Source organism: Leucopleurus acutus (genome assembly GCF_964270905.1).
Source record: "Leucopleurus acutus genome assembly, chromosome: 5".
Lineage (NCBI taxonomy): Eukaryota > Metazoa > Chordata > Mammalia > Artiodactyla > Delphinidae > Leucopleurus > Leucopleurus acutus.
This window is the reverse complement of record NC_139147.1, coordinates 114210604-114225955: the sequence shown is the minus strand read 5'-3', so window position 1 is coordinate 114225955 and position 15352 is coordinate 114210604. Positions and strand designations below refer to the sequence as shown.

The 15352-nt window shown below is 35.8% G+C and overlaps 1 protein-coding gene across 4 annotated transcripts in view; it reads left to right on the top strand.

Moving 5' to 3' along the window:
* Positions 1-15352, top strand: part of EIF2A (eukaryotic translation initiation factor 2A) — a gene marked incomplete at its 5' end in the record, with an annotated part of 37747 nt that overhangs the window by 20195 nt on the left and 2200 nt on the right. For all 4 annotated transcript variants that reach the window (XM_082839612.1, XM_082839613.1, XM_082839615.1 and 1 more), the window contains 5 exons: positions 2369-2442; positions 2586-2730; positions 2915-3031; positions 5980-6551; positions 10350-10463. In XM_082839612.1, coding sequence (XP_082695738.1) covers positions 2369-2442; positions 2586-2730; positions 2915-3031; positions 5980-6551; positions 10350-10463 — 1022 coding nt within the window. The remainder of the gene's footprint in view (positions 1-2368; positions 2443-2585; positions 2731-2914; positions 3032-5979; positions 6552-10349; positions 10464-15352) is intronic.

Genomic DNA, 15352 nt, shown 5'->3' with positions numbered 1-15352 from the left:
TTCTTTTTTCCCCCTTGCAATTTATTATTTAAGAAACAAAGTTACTTGTCTTTTATATACTCCCATATTTGAGTTTTGCTCTTGTATCCCATTCTGTAATTTAACATGTTCATCTGTTTCCTGTAAATAACTATTTGGATCTAGAGTTGGTCAGCTTCAAGTTCTTTTTTGGGGAGCTGAGGGCAAGACTACATCATAAGGCAGTGTTCAATTCTTTTATCAAGAAGCACATAATGTCTCATTGTCTTTAATTTTGTATGGTTAATTGGCGTTAATGTTCAATGCGTGGTTAAAAATTGGTGATACTATAGTTCCCCTCCTTCCCCTATCATTTATTAGCTGTACTACCTCTATAAGGAGAAATTCCCCTTTCTACTATTTGGTTACCTAGTGGACCATTTATATGGGAAAGGCAAAATAAATATTCTTCTCCTTTATCACTTTTAATAAAATGAGTTCTTTCTCTAGCAATCTCCATTGCAACCGATTAGTCCCCACCCCCAACCTAATGAACTATGGATTTAAACATGATGTGTTTCAATCCATTTTAATTACTATTCTTATTGATTCTCAAATTGTCCCATCATTGGTCAATTAGTCTTTAATGACTTTTTTGCTATATGGTAGGACAAATCATTCTAGGATTATCTTGTATATTTCTTGCTATACACCTAGAATCAGCCAATTCTCCAATATACTCTGCTCCCTTTTAGTGGAAAATGGTATTTAGAGACCACAGTCTGGGTGTAGAGGATTCTCATTGCTACTGTGTTGATTGATCATTGTTTCTAGGCCTTTTTTTTTTTTTTTTCTTTTTTATCTTATATCTGTATTGCCTTTTGCCAACACCAAGAATGTGTTTCTCTGGGATAACAGGGGTGATAGCTTGAGAATATCACATCCACATAATTATTCATTTGCTTTATTCTTCATTGACCACATAGCATTCTTAGAATAGCAGTACCAATAGTAACACCTATAACATGATTACTGAAAAATAATTTAAAGAAGAAAGTTTTGCAGTTCCTTTTGTCCTTAGAATATTCCATTGGTGACTGAACACTTTTTAGTACAGTCACTGACTTACAATAGTTTGAGTTAAGATTTTTCAACTTCATGATGGTATGAAAGTGCTATGTATTCAGTAGAAATTGTACTTTGAATTTCAATCTCTTCCTGGGCTAGCGCCATGTGGAATGGTACCCTCTCGTGATGCTGGGCAGCAGCAGTGAGCCACAGCTCCCAGTCAGCCACATGATCACAAGGGTCAACAATTGATATACTTAGAACTCTTTTGGACCTGTACAGACATTATGTTTTTCACTTTCAATTGATTATTCAATAGATTACATGAGATATTCAACACTTTATTATAAAATAGCCTTTGTGTTTAATGATTTTGCTCAACTGTAGACTAATATTAAGTGTTCTGAGCACTTAATATTTAAGGTAGTCTAAGTTAAGCTATGATGTTCAGTACATAAGGTTTATTAAATGCAATTTCAACTTATGATATTTTCAACTTACCATGGGTTTATCAGGACATAACCCCATCATAAGTCAAGAAAGTAGAATGGGAATTGGCAAATGTTCACATGTACAGAAGATGGCATGCAGGCTGATTTTGACACCATCTACACAGTCATTTAGCATTACCCTTCAATTTCCTGCTTTTGAGGCTTAATCCTTTCCCCACTAATTTGGGGTTAGCTTGCTCGCTTATCTTCCTTGCCTCTTTATGAGCATGCCAGAAGAAGGGGGCTGCCAGTTTAGCAGTTTGGTATGCTACTTTTGAATAGCTGTTGGTCTCTATATTTGAACAAAGAAAGAGTAATAGCTCTTGATCCTGTTAACTAGGAGAGTGTAGTGTTCATAACATTTTTCTTACTGCCTGGCACAGAGTAAGCACTCAACAAATATCGGCCATTGTTATAGTTACTATTGTTGATTATCATTGTTGTGGATCTGTTTATCACATTAGTTACAGAATTTTCATTTCCACATTCTACAGTAGCAAGCTAGGGTCATCTGTCCCATCAAATGGGCTCTAAGACTACTTTAGTTCAGAGATTTAAGAGAAGAGAACTGATATTTATTTAATACCTACTGTGTGCCTGGCACTGTACACTAGGAATTAGGTATGTAATCCCATTACTTGCCCAAGGTCATACAGTGACTGAGTAGGAATTCAAGCATAGGTCTGTCTCACTCACCCATGCTTTTTCTACTCTGTTACTCTGCCTCACCGACATGAGACTACAGTGAGCCGTTTTGTGTATAGTTACGTTAACCTTTTATAATGCATTCAGAATTTGAGATATTTCTATTAGCTTCTCTCATTAATCTAATACCATTTACTTTTTTTTAGATACATTTGCAAGTAAGTTGCATTTGAAAAAAATTAATGATTTTGTGTTATCACCTGGACCCCAGCCGTACAAGGTAACTGCTAATGTTTTTGTTTGTTCATGTGGAATATTATGAGATTAAACCTTTTCCTAGTTTTTAGTGACTTTAAAAACATGTCCATCTTAGTTTATATGCTTCAAAAAATTTAAGTCATTATTTATGTCTGTGTATCTTAGGTGGCTGTCTATGTTCCAGGAAGTAAGGGTGCACCTTCATTTGTTAGATTATATCAGTACCCCAACTTTGATGGACCTCATGCAGCTTTAGCCAATAAAAGTTTCTTTAAGGCTGATAAGGTTACAATGCTATGGAATAAAAAAGGTATGATAAATATATTTTATCTCCCATTTTGTTTATCAAGCATTAATTTAGACTTATATTCCTATGTGTATAGAAAAAGAAAAGAGTATCAGTGCTTATTCAGTGAAAATTTACATGTGCTTTGTTACAATCACCATTAGTTTAATTTGTGTTTTAAATCTAATTAAAGTTTTTACCCTTACAGCTACTGCTGTGTTGGTAATAGCTAGTACTGAAGTTGACAAGACAGGAGCTTCCTACTATGGGGAACAGACGCTGCATTACATTGCCACAAATGGAGAAAGTGCTGTGGTGCAATTACGTGAGTGTTCCAGCAGTCTTCCTTTAATAGAATAAATGATAGTAAAAACTACAGTGCCATAAAGATGATATCATCTAAGTTCTTGATCAAGTGATAGAACTCACATATTTTAATAACCTTTAAGATAAAATTCCTCTTATCATCCCCAAACATACCTTATTTTGACAGAATCCAATTAGTTAATTTAGTTATGCCAGCAGTTTAGTAGGGAACTTGCTGAGTGAGATAATTCCATTGTAATAGCTCTTTGGGGACTTGTTTAATTAATTATGACAGCAAGTTGGTGTAGCATGTTTAGCACCATCTTCAGAACTGAAGAGTTTTAACCACTTCATATTTTGTTTTGATGAGTTAACTGTGAAAAACTAGTTTTAAAATTCTGGCAACTCCCTAATCTTTTTTATTTTGAATTGAACATGTAAGGGTAAGGTAACCTTTCTTTCAAAAACTGTGTATTCCCATTCAAATCAGGAACAAAACAAGGATGACCCGCCTCCCTTCCATTTATTATTTAACATTCTGAAAGACCTAGTCAGTGTGTACCTGATCAAGAGAATAAGTATACAGTTTTGAAAGGTGAAAATCGAATCATCTCTGCTCATCAGATGAAGTTACAGCATAAACAACAGCCTCTTAAAAAGCAAAATGGAAGGAAAGATTCCATATACAGCAACAAAAAAGAAATATATAGGACTGATGGGAAGAAAACTTTAAAACTTCTGAGGGGCAAACTATAAGCTTTAATAACTTTACCAAGATGTCATTTCTCTCCAAATTGATCTAAAAATTAAACTAAAATGCCAGTAGATTTTCTTTTTTACAACTAGATAAGCTGGTTCTAAAGTTGATATTGAAAAATAAACATGCAAGAATGTTTTGAAAACTTTGCAAAAAAAAGAGTAGCGAAGGAGGGATTCTGATACTATTAGATATTAAAATGTAAAGCAATTGTAATTAAGACAATTTGGTTCTGGCTTATGGATAAGCAGATAAATCAGTGGAACACAATAGGATCCACAAATAGATCCATACTTCCAAAGCCATTGACATACAATAAAGTCAGCATTTGAATCAATGCAGGAAAATATTGATCATTTAATATATGGTTTGGGGACAGTTGGCTAGCTATTTGGAACAAAAAGTTACTATTGCTAATTCTTTACCAAAATAAGTTCCAATTGGGCCAAAAAATTGTATCTAAAACTACAGAACTAGAAGAAAATGTGGGAGAATTTTTTTCTAATTTTTTTTTAAATTTTTATTGGAGTATAGTTACTTTACAATGTTGTTAGTTTCTGCTATACAGCTACAGCAAAGTGAATCAGCTATACCTATATTTTTCTAATCTTAAAGTAGAAAAAGACTTTAAACAAGGTAGAAGGCGTATGGGGAAAGTGATAAATTTTAGTATATGAAGTTACAGATATCTACACTGGGAGAAGAAAAGAGTCCATAAATTAAAACAAACAAAAAATTAGGGAAAAAAAGTTTTAGACAAGGGATAAATATGAGAAAAGGTGAATTTTGTTAATATCTCAAGTGTAACAATAAAAGACCAATAACAGGAGAGAAAAATAGGTATAGGACAGTAAAAAATAGTCCACAAAAAAGAAATAAAATTATGTATAAGTATACTAAAAGGTGCTTCATTTATAATAAAGGAAAACAAGATACAATTTTTCACTTAGTAGGTTGGCAAAGATAAAAATATGAAACAGTATGAGTGAGAGTGAGGGGAGAATCTTTGCTATCAAAAACTACTGGTAGGGCTTCCCTGGTGGTGCAGTGGTTGGGAATCTGCCTGTCAATTCAGGGGACATGGGTTCGAGCCCTGGTCCGGGAAGATCCCACATGTCGCGGAGCAGCTAAGCCCGTGCGTCACAACTACTGAGCCTGTGCTCTACAGCCCATGCTCTGCAACAAGAAAAGCCATCGCAACGAAGAGTGGCCCCCACTCGCCGCAACTAGAGAGCCCATGCACAGCAACAAAGATCCAACGCAGCCAAAAATAAATAAATTTAGTAATAAAAAAAAAAAACACTACTGGTAGTGTAAACTGGTACAAGTTCTTTGAAGGGCATTGTGGTGGTACATTATGAAGTAAATGTATGTGCCCTTTGACCAGGCAGTTTCTCTCCTACAGATGTATTTGTGTACATTTACAGTGGAGTATAAACAGCGAGATTTGTAATGGAATACAGTGCAACTGAATGAGGCAGAGCTCAGTGTGCTTACATGGAAAAATTTCCAAGAGTATTAAATGAAAACAACAAAGGTTTAGAACTTTTTGTGTGTGTGTTAAGTGCTTAAGAGAGAGATGCTTAATTTCAACAAAAATATTCTGAAAGGATATGCAAGAAGTATAACAGAGGGCTGCCTTTGCGTAGAGGGACTTATTTTTGTGGCATGTCTTTTTATATAGTTTGTATCTTTATTACTGTATGCATATATTACCTCTTCCAAGAAAAACTAGTTTTTTAATAGTAATAATAACCTATGCTTCTATGAGCCCACATTGCCAGAACGTTTACAAGAAATTAAGGAACTTCCCTGGTGGTCCAGTGGTTAAGACTCCGTGCTTCCACTGCAGGGGAGCACGGATTTGATCCCTGGTCAGGGAACTAAGATCCCATGTGCTACGCGGCATGGCCAAAAAAAAATTTAAATAAAAGTACTAAAGACAAATAATAGTATACAAAATCGTAAAACAATTATAAAAAAATAAAAGAAATTAAGATTCATTAAGGGTTCTTAAATAAATTTATGATCATACATTAATCCCCATAGTATGTCATGTAAAAATATTTTAACATACCATGAAATTTTTGGATTTTTTTTTTAGTGTTTGTTGTGTTTATGAGTGTTATGATTGTAATTTGTGCTATTAAATATTATAATACTATACGTATTTCTTTATCACTAACTTGGATTTTATATTCTTTTTCTAGCAAAAAATGGTCCCATTTATGATGTAGTTTGGAATTCTAGTTCTACTGAGTTTTGTGCTGTTTATGGTTTCATGCCTGCCAAAGCAACAATTTTCAACTTGAAGTGTGATCCTGTGTTTGACTTTGGAACTGGCCCTCGTAATGCAGCCTACTACAGCCCTCATGGACATATATTAGTACTAGCTGGATTTGGAAATCTGAGGGGGCAAATGGAAGTGTGGGATGTTAAAAACTACAAACTTATTTCTAAACCAGTGGCCTCTGATTCTACATATTTTGCTTGGTGCCCAGATGGTGAGCATATTTTAACAGCCACATGTGCTCCCAGGTTACGTGTTAATAATGGGTACAAGATTTGGCATTATACCGGCTCTGTCCTACACAAGTATGATGTACCATCAAATGCAGAGTTATGGCAGGTTTCTTGGCAGCCATTCTTAGATGGAATATTTCCAGAAAAAGCAATAACTTACCAAGCAGTTCCAAGTGATGTACCTAGTGAAGAACCTAAAGTTGCAACAGCTTATAGACCCCCAGCTTTAAGAAATAAACCAGTCACCAATTCCAAACTGGTAAGTAAAGTTTTACTACTTTGGTAGGAAAAGGTTTTTCAGTGTGTAGCGTTCCCTAGATCCTTCTCTTATGCATGTTCTTGTGTTACTTAGTATCTGATTAGAAGATATAAACTCTAGGGTAGAAATTGTGGAGGACCTGCTGCTGAAGATGGTGAATGGTTGTTTTGGGTTTTGTTTTTTTGTTTGTTTGTTTTTGGCCGTGCACTGCGGTTTACGGGACTAGTTCCCTGACCAGGGATTGAACCTGGGCCCCCTGTAGTGGAAGCGAGGAGTCCTAACCACTGGACTGACATGGAAGTTCCAGTGAATTATTGTTAAGTTGACAAAGTAATTAATGTAAAACCTCTGGGAAAGATAACTGGGTGTGACTTACTGGGTGTAGGTTGTGGGCTCAAATTCAAATGCCTGTCAGGCTAGGCTGCTAGTGTAAGGCAATGGTGAGTGGGAGAGAATGGTGAAAGGGAGAGAGCATGCCCTCTTTCAAGGCCATAGCAACTACACAGCAGTAGCCCATTGTTTCCACAGGAGATTTTAGGCCCAGTTTGCCAAAAGTTTGATTTTTCAAGACAAGTCTGGATGCTTGTATGAAATTTCTCAATTTTTAAAACACTGCTATTCAAACAAAACACACTTGTTGTCCTTAGGCCATCAGTTCCAGACCTCTGTTGTAAAGTTATGACTGGAGTATTGGTCAGATTCTGATCTGCTTTAAAATGTTAGCATTTCAGAGCTCAGGGGAAAGCATTTATTAATATCCTGAGTTTCTGTGATGACGTTAAGGAATAAAGTTGCTCTATAAGAATGAACAATATTATTCATATTAATAGAATGATAACCATACAATAGGTATAAACTGGGACTGTTCCAAGTAAATGGGAATATATAGTCACTTAATTATTAAGGCACTCAGGGAAGTAGACACTTTTTCAAAGGATAAATATTTCTGTGCCTCCATTGTGCCCCTAACCCTCTGAAAAACAAATAACAAGCCTTCTTCTTCCACAAAATGTAGCATTTTGACTTCAGTGAAATGTTGTTGAAACATTTTTCTTGCATTAAGTTATTTAGTAAAAATATATAGAAACATATAACAAATTAAGCCCTGTTTATTATTTTTGTATTTAGATTTTTTAAAAAAGGATATAATAGTCTTAGGATTTGTTTTGTCTCTTTATTGAAATTTTCCTTACCTGAGATTAAAAAAAAAGAAGTGACGTTAACACATCCTGCTTTCTAAATCTGTGTAAGATAGCACAAGAGGAAGAACTTCTGAATTAGTGTATATTTTTATTCTCTGACTCATAAAACTGATTTGGTTGGTGGAGGGAGAAAAATTAATATAGAAAGAATATATTTTGAAAACAGTGAAAAAAAAAAACTAGGTAAGAACTTCTTAAAACCAAACTCTTTGTTTTACTCTTTTTTTTGGCTGTGCCGGGTCTTAGTAGCAGCACGCAGGATCTTTGTTGCAGCATGTGGGGTCTTTCATTGTGTCATGCAGGTTTCTCTCTAATTGTGGCGCTCAGGCTCAGTAGTTGTGGCACGCAGGCTTAGTTGTCCCGCGGCATATGGGATCTTTGTTCCCCGACCAGGGATCGCACATGCGCCCCCTGCAATGGAAGGAGGATTCTTAACCACTGGACCACCAGGGAAGTCCCCAAACCAAACTTTTTTGACATTTAAGATTTCTACTAAATTCTTGCTTTTGTATATAACCTGGTGATTATGTGATCCTATCACATCATTTTATTTGAAGGAACTATATGCCTATGAATGAGAACTTATTATTTGTATCTAATTCCAGAAAACTAAATGGCAAAGAAAACATTGTCAAGAAATTACTAGAAACAAAGGTAGTCTGGTCCATAACTTCACAAAGGAAGAAGGTTACATAGCAGAGGGGAAAAAAGGTGTTTGGATTCTTCCCCCTGAAGGAAAAAATAACTTTTACAAGTAAAAATTCATATATAAATTATACTTAAAGAGGTATTTCTTGGCTTTCAAAAAAACCCTTCACTTTTATAATGTGTTTATCAAGACAATCTTATAATTGACGTAATTGAAGAAACAAACTTTATCAATGAGGATGAAATTGTGTACAGTAGACACATATTGCTAAAGCCAGAAAAGCTCATGAGCCATAGTAGCTGTGTGGATTTTTTTCATCTAAAATAAAAGTCTGTCAGGGGACTTCCCTGGTGGTGCAGTAGTTAAGAATCCGCCTGCCGGTGCAGAGGACATGGTTTCGATCCCTGATACGGGAAGATCCCACATGTCGCGGAGCAACTAAGCCCACACACCGCAACTGCTGAAGCCCGCGCACCTAGAGCCCGTGCTCCGCAGCAAGAGAAGCCACCCCAGTGAGAAGCCCACGTGCAGCAACAAAGACCCAACACAGCTAAAAATAAATAAATAAAATGAAAGTCTGTCAGTGGCTACATGATGCTCATAGTGTGGAAGAGACTTGTAACTCATCCTTTCTTCTTGCATCATTCTTAATTGCTTTCTCTTTTTTTTTAAAGTTCTCATGAGTAGAAACTTTTTCAGCCAAAGCAAGATACTATAGAAGAACTCACTATTGAAAGAATATAAAACAAATGTTCAAGGATTAGTATATCTTAACTAACATTATGTGCAGTGGGGATCAAAGAAGTGCAAGAGGCTTGCCATGCAAATGTGTCTGTTCTCCAAATGTGGGTTCTCATATATTCAGTTGCTTCAAGTAGGGTATGTTCACACACAGAACTTCGATGCCTGCAATAGTTAATGCAGCTGCTAAGATAAAAATCACTTTATGGTTTTTTACTTATTCCTCTATATCTTAAATGTTTGAGCCCTGCACATTTGATTATAGCACTTACAAGTACAATACAGCTCTGAGATCTAGTACTCAAGAAACTTCAAAAGTGTACATCATGGTGATTTAATACACATTGTGAAAGGTTTCCCCTCATCTGGTTAATTAACATATCCATCACCTCACATATTTATCTTCTTTTTTTGTTTTTTGTTTTTTTTTTTTTTGGTGAGAACATTTGAATTCTACCCTCAGGAAATTTCAGTTATACAGTTATACAATACAGTGCTATCAAGTATAGTCACTGTGTTTTACATTAGATCCTTCTTGATCCTGTATGTAATTCTGTTGTTCTTGAATGTGGTTGATAGTTATATAAATATCTGATGATGAAAATGATTGCCTGTTTTCACAGTATAGTCTGACAAGTCATTTAGTGTTTTAAAACCTCTTCATTATGTTAATTCTGGATTTATAACTATGTAGTTACCCCCTTCATATTTGATTTAATTTTTTATTGTCTGTTTTAGTTTTTCCATTTGCTTTTATTTTTAATCTTCTAATCTCTGATTTTGCAAGATCTAGCAAGTGACTCTTTGTGCAGAGAAAACAAATGAGGCAACTGTTTCTGTTGGCAGTAGTCAAATCCAAAAGGACCCCAGAAGAAACTATTGTTAGTATCTAATTTCATAAAAATCATGTGTCAGTGGTAGTACTAAGAAAAATTCCATTGTTTAAACAAAAATAAAGTGAATTTTGCTGGCTCTTATATAACTGAAAGATATCATATATCAACTAGTAGGAAGATCCTTATTGAATCCATCTTGACCGTTGAAGTGTGCCTACAACAAGAGTTTTGAAATATTCTTTGCCAGTGAACTTATGATAAATTTGGTAAAGTAAGTTTGTCCTGTACTAGCCAAATTGTATAATTTGTTGTATATGTTTGTAAATACGTGGGCTCCATTTCAAAGTCATTTATTTTACATTTTCTATAGCATGAGGAGGAACCACCTCAGAATATGAAACCACAACCAGGAAATGAGAAGCCGTTATCAAAAACAGCTCTTAAAAATCAAAGGAAGCATGAGGCTAAGAAAGCTGCAAAGCAGGTACTTGGGGTGCTTATCTTTTCAAACAAAACAAACAAATGAAACCAGTTAAATTAGCTGTGTGCCTTAAAGTTTAAAGAACTGTAGTCCTAAAAACTTGACAGGTTATGAAATGTAGTTGGAGTTAGACTTAAGTAGCCAGAATGTCTCTTTTGTGTTTGCCTATGAATTTCTCAGTCGTCCTTTATATATAATGTGGGACCTAGGAAACTGGAACTGACCTTAAAACCTGAAACCCTCATGGGATTATGTAGTGTGTTACTTGCAACAGACCCTTTTGGAGGAGACTGTGTGAAGTGGTATAGTTTGCTTTTTTGAAAGCATATGTTTAAGAGAAACCAGAAATTACATGACTATAAGGCCATTTTGTCACTCAGTATATTACTGTAGGAATTGTTCAGCTGGGAATCTAAACACTAGAGTACCCAAACAATGGAATTGTTCTAAAATAATTTTTTATATGATTTGGTAGTTGAAAAACCACACCAGCATAATAATTGACAAGTAAATTGTGATGGTGTGTGGCTTACGGTGATAGTGAGATCTGCTGGGCTGGAAATTTGTGGTTAGTAATGTCATGGTAACCACATTTTTGAGATTGAGACAATTCCATCTTGCCTATTAATGCTTGAATTTTGACAGTTCTGGGTTACTTGTGTGTTTTGACAGGCAGTTACTATTTTAAGGTATAGAATTTCATTATGCAGCCATATTCTGTTAAAATCTGGGCCTAAAAAAATCGGTGTGCTCTTTTGTAGTTAATATATTTCATCTCCAGAAATGTCTTTAAATAACTCAGGCTTAGGTCCTTCCAAGTAAAATGATCTAGTCCATGTATTAGACTTGTGTAAAAAGGAGGACTTGGCCTTTCATCAGAGTGGGTAGACACCTCTGCTGGCCCCGAATATTACAAACTGGTAGCTAAGATTCCTTTTTTGTTGTTGTTGGTTTTCCAGCTAATAATTACAGGTATAATTGACAAATAAAAATTTTAAAGTGTGATATGATATAGGTATACATTGTGAAAGGATTCCTACAATCAAGTTAATTAACACATTCATCACCTTACATATTTACTTCTGGGGGATGAAGCACTTAAATTCTACTTTCTTAGCAAATTTCATTTACTGTATTCAGTACAATATAGTATTATCAGCTACAGTCACCATGTTATACATGAGATCCTCAGACCTTATTCATCTTATAACTGACGATTTGTACCCTTTTACCAACCTCTCGCCATTTCTCCCACTACCCCCCAGCTCCTGGCAACCACCACATTCTACTCTCTGTTTCTATGAGTTTGACTTTTCTTTTTTTTTTAGATTCCACATATAAGTGGTACCATGCAGTATTTCTCTTTGTCTTTCTGGCTTATTTCACATAGCATAATGCCCTCCAGTTTCATGCATGTTGTTGCAGATGGTAGGATTTCCTTTTTTTATGACTGGATAATGTTCTACTCTGTGTAAATATGTAGGTATGTTTATATATCACATTTTCTATATCCATTCTTTCGTTGAAGGGCACATAGATTGTTTCCATACCTTGGCTATTATAAATAATGTTGCAGTGAACATGGGAGTACAGCTGTCTCTTTGGGATAATGAGTTTTGTTTCCTTTGGATATATACCCAGAAGTAAGATTGCTGGATCACATGTTTTTAATTTCTTGAGGAACCGCCATACTGTTTTTTATAATGACTGTATAAGATTCCTTCTAACTGAGATTTAAGGGCCTTCAGAAACCCCCTCAACGTAGAATCCCACTTTTATAAGTGATCTTTCTTCCTCTTTATCAGAAGATATTTTTAATACGACCGTTGCTGGTACTGAGCTAAGGTCCCTTTGTAATAAAATATTAGTTTATTTTTAAAAAATATTTATTTACTATTTATTTTGGCTGTGCTGGGTCTTAGTTGAGGCATGCAGACTCTTAGTTGTGGCATGCAGACTTCTTATTTGTGGCATGCATGTGAGATCTAGTTCCCGACCAGGGATCGAACCCAGGCCCCATGAATTGGGAGCATGGAGTCTTACCCACTGGACCACTAGGGAAGTCCCATTAGTTGTTTATTTTTGTGTGTTATTCTGGTATTTGAGCACATAAAATTTGGGGAGGAGGGTCATAGAATCAGTATGTCTTGTTTAGAAAAATTAATATTAAAATAGTCTGACTTCTTTTTCTTTTTGCGTACACCGCACGGCATGTGGGATCTTAGTTCCCCAACCAGGGAACCCACACCCTCTGTCATGGAAGCGCGGAGTCCTAACCACTGGATCACCAGAGAAGTCCCAATGTGACTTTCTTAAAGATAACTCTGTGGTTCTTTTGAAAAAACAATCAGTGCTACGAATGTAAAACATAATAATTACAAAAACAACCCCCCCCACACACCCCACCTCATACAACCATATAATCACCCACACATGTTATTTACTAAAGATGACACTACTAATTTTGGAGTTATTCTGCGTGTTTTCTCAGTGATGACAAAGAGTTATTCTGCGTGTTTTCTCAGTGATGACAAAGAGTTTTCTACTTGCAAGGTAATCCTTTCAGTATGTATTTTTGAGACAACTGGCTGGAGTTAGTAAAAGTTATGACTGTGTGATAGAACAAAGGTAAATGATCTATGACAGGGTCTCATCCCTGACTGAATTAAGGAACCAAAGATAAAGGAGTCAGATGTACATAATCTTAACCAAGTACTTTTATAAACTGGTGATGACTTTGTAAGCTTATCAGCTTTACCAAAAATAATTGAAACAAAGAGTTTAATCTTACCATGTACATAACCTTTTTTAGAGAATGACCAGAATTCAGCTATATTAACACAAACATTTTAACTTATTCTTGGTTTTTTAAAATATGGAGGAAAATCGTCATTTCACTTAACTTTACTTATTTATTTTAAATATATTTTTATTTTTTTGGCTGCGTTGGGTCTTTGTTGCTGTGCGCGGGCTTTCTCTAGTTGTGGCAAGCAGGGGCTACTCTTCGTTGTGGTGCACAGGCTTCTCACTGCCGTGGCTTCTCTTGTCGCGGAGCACGGGATCTAGGCGCGCAGGCTTCAGTAGTTGTGGCGCACAGGCTTGTTCCACGGCACATGGGATCTTCCCAGACCAGGGATCGAACCTGTGTCCCCTGTATTGGCAGGCGGATTCTTAACCACTGCGCCACCAGGGAAGTCCCTCACTTAACTTTAATAGTTTTTCATATTTATAACATTTATCTTCCTAGAAAATTAATATTCTCAGCTGATTACAAACAACTAAATTAAAAAATTTTTTATCTGATGTCAAAAATGAATTTTGATAGGCAAAGTGTGTCTCTTCTCCTTTTATCCACTCTTCTCCTTTAATTTTATATTATGAAAAATACCAAACTGTATATTATCAGAACTTATAGGCTCCTTAAGAGTGGAAAGTGAATAATTTCTTTCTGAATACTCTGTTAAAGTGCTCAGTAATGTTCTCACATAGAAGGTTAGGAATTAATGTTTGTTGATTGTAATGTACAAAATACAACCAACATGACTCTAAAGAGAAAAAAATACTCCAATTCTGCACTCTCTAAAAACTCTCAGGCAGACATTTTTAAATTTGGAGATCTAGGAGTGATAGCCTGTCCCATGTTCCCCTGGGATGCTTTGGTGGTTCGGAGTATTCCATCCAGAACTCTTAAGAGGTTTTAGAGTCTTGCAGGGTCTGTGCGTTCCACTGGGAACTCTATAAGGAAGAAGTAGAAACCCTACCTTTGGTCCAATAAAGAAAGACTTTCATAACTTTTCCCTCCTCTTGTCAAAACGTATGTCTTGTCATAATTACAAAGGAGAGTCGGTCTTCTGCTCTTTCATTTATTTAGCATGTACAGTCGAGCTCACATTATGCTGAGGGCACAAGTGAACAAAGAAACCTCAGGTACAGTCTCATGGGGGATAGTACAGTGCAGTTACAGTAAGGAAACATACCATGTGTTGTGCAACTAATCTGGTCTCTTGGGGGGTGGGGGAATTTTCCAGAGGCCTAAAGGATAAGTAGGGTTAGCCAGGTGACCTGAAGGTGTTCTAGGCGCAAGGAACAGTACACATGAAGGCCAGGAAATAAGAATATATGGCACCTTAGGGGAAATAAAAATGGTTCAGAATCAGTGGTTACTCGGTGAGAAGGGATGAAGCTAGAAAGGTCATCAGAGATCTGATCACATTGGGAGCAATATACTGTCCCTTTCAGGGAACAAAGTTTTCCGTGGCACTTTCTTGCAGAGCTGGATTGATCTGATTATAAATAAATCTCTATGGAACTTATCCTGTAGCATCATCTATTACATGTACTTGATATATGTGTAATAGTTTTTGAGGATATTCCAAGAGTGAAACTTCAAACACCTTAATTAGAAAAGCCCTCTCACATTTCCAACCATCCACATAGTGGCACTTACCAAAATATCCAAAAATTTGGAATGCTTATTTGCTGATACAGAAACCTCCTAGTTTACTCTGCTAAGGTTATTTCATTTATTTCCATTTGTTATTATATTACTAATTATATATTTTATATTACTAACGTAATATTTTATCATATTACTAATATAATATTATATTACTAATATACTATTATTTTTTATTTTATTATTATGTTACTTTAATTTTGAGGGGTGGGTGGGCAGCCCACACGTCACAGCATGTGGGATCTTAGTTCCCTGCCCAGGGATCAAACCCATACCCCCTGCATTGGAAGCGCAGAGTCTTAAGCATGGGACTGCCAGGGAATTCCCTAACTTTAAATCCTAGATCTAGCAAAGTGTTCCCTATGACAATTATATAGTGAAAACCTTTTGGGTAGTTTATTGTACTGTGACTTTTTTGAACGCTTCATTGTAATTA